This window comes from Phaethon lepturus, unplaced genomic scaffold, assembly GCF_000687285.1.
Source record: "Phaethon lepturus isolate BGI_N335 unplaced genomic scaffold, ASM68728v1 scaffold15908, whole genome shotgun sequence".
NCBI lineage: Eukaryota > Metazoa > Chordata > Aves > Phaethontiformes > Phaethontidae > Phaethon > Phaethon lepturus.
In genome coordinates, this window is record NW_010557080.1 from 1,372 (window position 1) to 5,731 (window position 4,360).

The following is a 4,360-nucleotide window of genomic DNA, read 5'->3' on the forward strand; positions in this document are numbered from 1 at the left end:
AGGTGCACATCACACAATGCAAAGGGCTGAGGGAGGTTGCAGGGTTGCAGGGTTGGGGAATGCCTCAGGGCACATGGCAGGCAAAAACCAGCAATAGAGGCAATAAAAGGACTTGGTCGTGGTGCCATGGGGGCAGTGGTTATCAGGGAAGGTCTGTCCTTCAGAGGGGAGGCATTAGCCCTGGGAGATACAGTCTCAGCAAGCTTCATTCTGTCTTTGAACATGATAGCAGCATGACGGAGACCTATGGGACCTGCAGTCTCCCAAGGTTGACCTATGTAAACAGATGCCTCGTTGCTCTAGCAGGCACACTGAAATGCTCCGAGCTCCTGAGCAAGGGCTGTGGGAAAGGCTGAGTGTGTGTAGCCCAGCTGGAAGGCACAGAGACTGACCCAGGAGGATAAATGCAATGAAGATGTTGCATGGTACCAGTGCTGAACTGCAAAGTCCTGCTTTAGAAGAGTGAACATTTAAGGAGACTCGGCCATGTCCTATAGGGTTCGGTTTGACCATGGGGTTTCTGTTAGGTTTTGGCTACATTCTCCATTTTAAAAAAAAACAACTCCTTAAGGAATGCTTTTTCCCTTTTATCTGTTCTCCCTACACAGTGTTGTTAGAGCTCTTCCCCCCCCCCCCGACAAGTAAGTTGCTACCCTCACACCTGAGCTAGCACTGGAGAGGAAAGCAGGCACACGAAGGAAGAAGCGAAAAGCGAAGACTTGAGGACCTGATGCTTTGTGCTTCTTTAGAAACATTTTGGAAATATTCCCTCTCAGCATTACCAGGCGATGAGAAGGGGAGAGAAATTCAATTGAGAAACACTCTTTTCCTAGAGGAGTTGGAAAGTTAACCAGCACTTCTGCATGAGGAGGCAGGGGTGCTCAGTAAACAGCACTGCTCAGTCCTCTTTCTGTGGCCTGGAGCCAGGGTGGCAGTGGGCAAACACAGCTTTAACGGTTGCCCACAGCCAGCTAGTGAATAATAAAGCCCAGGAGTCCTGTGTGCCTGCTCTTTTGCTCATGCTGTGGATGACACCGTGCCTTGCACTGCACAGACTGAAAACCCACAATGTTAAATAAGTGTCCTCCTAATCACAAAGAGGACTTCTTAAAGACTCAGCTCACTACGTGAAGATTTCAGGCGGGGGATCTGTCTTTCGGGGTGGAGCTCAGGCTCTGTCTTGCGACTCAGGGGAATTCTGATGGGAAGCTCAGAATTGCCCTTGCTTTCTCCTTTCCCCAGGCTCTAAAGCAAGCGCTGATGCAAGGCAGGTGGTCCTTCCTCCTGGCAGAGCAGGAAAACACACAGTCATGCCTGTGGCAAAAGATTTCATCTCTGAGAAAAATGCCAGCCCATCCGTCACCTGAGTCCTGTGTATGCTGAAGCCAGTAAGACCGGCCAGGGAGAGGACATGTTTCCTAATTCCAGAAATAATTTTGCATTCAAAACAGTCTGCTGGTGAACTGGCAATTCAGTCCAGCCATCTAATGTAATGCCAGGTTTCCTGACTATTCCAGCACCAAATAAACACAATTGCTCCTGATGTGGGACATCTCTAACACAGACCAAGCCTGGTTCACAAGCGGGCAGAGATGGAATAAACAGTAGTTTCCTCTCATGGGGTTTTTTCAGCTGAAGCTGTTCATAATCTTGCTGTTGCTGAACCCCCCCCTAAAGTCTGACACTACCACAGAGATGCCTTCAGTGTTAACAAATCTCTCCCACAGGCACCAAGAGAGGCAGTGTCAAGAGAATATCAACAGCCAAGCTCTGTAAAAACGTGCTTTCTTCAATTAGCTTTTCTGGCACTGACCTTCAGACTGCACAGCTCTAGTCCTATCTTGTGCAGGACTCATTTTTTCTTAGTTGAACAATAAGATTTTTGGAAGCAGATGGGTCTCACAGGAATGAAGTATAGGTTGAAGTCGGTATACGTGACTGGACTGAACTCAGTAGTATGGTATTCTCAGGCAAGGACTGAATCCCTGAGGAGCATGGATGGATTGCAGATCGAATCTGATGTGTTTGGTGATAATTTAATGTGGAGCTAAGGATAGATTGCATTGGATATGTGACACGACAGCTCTAGCTAGTACTGACTCACAGTGAAATGCCACCTATTTGTCCTCTTCGCAAGTGAATGAATTGTGTCATGTTAGTCCTGGCTAGCCTTGCCATAAGAAAGGATGCCCTGCTCCATTCCCATTCCTGTGCCCCAGTTATGGTATAATTTTGGTTACGCAAACAAATCAGGTTTAGTGAATGAATTAAGAACTGACCTCCTCCCGACACCTCAGACTCACCCTTGGTCTTGTAGATGGATTGGTTTCAGTGGGCAGGAGTAACTGCAGCCCCATCTGACCCTTCCCATTCTGGAACAGACACCTTACAAAACATCTCCAGTGCCTACACAAACCAAAGAGGTATCTCTGGACCCTCCTGCATTTGCTCTCCAGACCAGTCGGTTCTGCCAGGCACTGCCTGGTACTTTGAGCAACTTCTCTTTTGTTTATCCATAGTTTAAAATAACTTATTAACCAATCATAAAATGAATTTTTTGGTTTCTCCTGGCTCCATGAACACAAAGAGGCGCACATCCTGCCATAGGAGGAAGCAATGGCTGTTAAGTTTTACAGTTATAGTGGAAAGCACTGAACACAGCCTGCCAGCCTCACTACTGGATGTGACAGGCGGTGGAGGAGGTGGCTTGGCAACACATACAGGTAGGGTTGACCGATTTAGGGGGGATTAGGTCGAGGTCCTCGTCATCTGGGATCTCATCTAACCGGTACCCATCCTTTAGCAGCTGGATGTTCAAGTCTTGGTTGATCTGCTACAGACAGAGAGACAAACAGTCAAACACTTGAGGCTTCTTTCTTCTGATGGTTGGAAGAGGAAGGAGGTCCTTTATTCTGGAATATATTTCCCTATCATTAGCAGCTGTCCCATCAATGAAAGAGTCCCAGGTTTTGACCATAGGTGAGGGCTGCCTTCTGTTGTTCTAACTTCTTCCAGACTAGGAATATCTAGAGTGAGATATTCCAGAGTAGCAAAGTCGATACACTAGTTTACTCTGGAATAATCTTTCCATGAAGACGAGTCCTCATTTAAAGTAATGTAATAATACGATAATAAACTGACTGGCAGCTGGGCAGTCCCTCCTCTCAGTCTGGGGCACTACAGCAGTTGAAAGGTGGTAAGGCCTCTTGGCTTTTTGTAATCTCGGAGTCACGTGCTGTCTGGGTGAACAACACTTCATCAGGGCCCAGAGATGGCCCAGATCATTTGATCTGGTCCCTGCTCTTGGCCATTTCTCTGTGTTTCAGGGGTATTTTGCCCAAGGAAGGGATACAAGGGGGAAGAGTTCCCAGTGGCTTGTGTGCAGAATGGCTACTCAAGCACCCTGGATGTAAAATCAGATCCCGCAGAAGCAGTAGCCAGAGTCTGAACAACTAATTCACAAGAGAGCTTGGGAATATATTCAGAAACAATGCAGAGGGATTAACAAGCCTGAGCTTCCCCGCCTTTTCTCTTTGAAAAGGCAAGAGTTCATATCTGCAAGTCCTCCCCGGAATTTCTGGTGCTCCACGTAAACACACACTGGGTGACCCTGACCCTCACAAGAACTGGAAATCACAGCACACCCTCAGATTCTTTATTTGTGTCCTTGGCAAGTAGATGGTTGCTGAGCTGCCGCGACAGACAAGTTGATGCTTTTGCACCACATGGGCCAACACTGCAGGACTGAGCAGAACTGGGAAAAGCTTGAGCGAAGCCAAAGGTATCTGTGAAAACAGCCGACGGGCAGATCTGTGTCTGTGCCAGGGAAGCGTGGGGACGGAGCCAACTGGATCATTGGGGAAGAAACATGACACGGTTTCTGCCATGGCCCCTTCCAGGCTCAGAGAGTCTACACCACTGGTAAATTCCTTCTGGCAGCACAAGGCCACTCTAAGTCGTTTCTGGCTGCTCTACTATTAGCATTCATGGCAAGGATGGCAGGAAGGAGTATAACTCACCTCAGCTGATGAGTATCCCGAGGAGGAATATCTGGACATGTCAAAGTCATCATCACTGCAGGGAAGGACAAGATACAGCAAAGAAGGAAACAACAGTTAGAGAGACCTGTATTCCCTGGTTAGCCCTATCTTTCTCATGCTGTGAGGCTGTACTTTAGGCATAGAGAAGTTACATCAAGGGAGTCTGGAGAGCAACTTTCATCTGTGACCCTCAGACCTTTCCATCAAAGCGCTCTTTACTCACGTCTCTTCCTACTTGTTTACACACACAGACTCGTTATGGCATATGCCAAAAGGCACAGCAAGGAAGAGAGCGAGTGGCCTGCGAGAGCAGTTTCAGC

General features: G+C 47.8%; 1 protein-coding gene across 1 annotated transcript in view; it reads right to left on the reverse strand.

Annotated features, from left to right (window-relative positions):
* Positions 1-2,674: 2,674 nt before the first annotated feature.
* LOC104625133 (protein FAM219A) overlaps positions 2,675-4,360 on the reverse strand; it is a gene marked incomplete at its 5' end in the record, with an annotated part of 1,850 nt that continues 164 nt past the window's right edge. Inside the window, 2 exons of the mRNA XM_010292679.1 lie at positions 2,675-2,833; positions 4,020-4,074. Of these exons, the coding sequence (XP_010290981.1) occupies positions 2,675-2,833; positions 4,020-4,074 (214 nt within the window). The remainder of the gene's footprint in view (positions 2,834-4,019; positions 4,075-4,360) is intronic.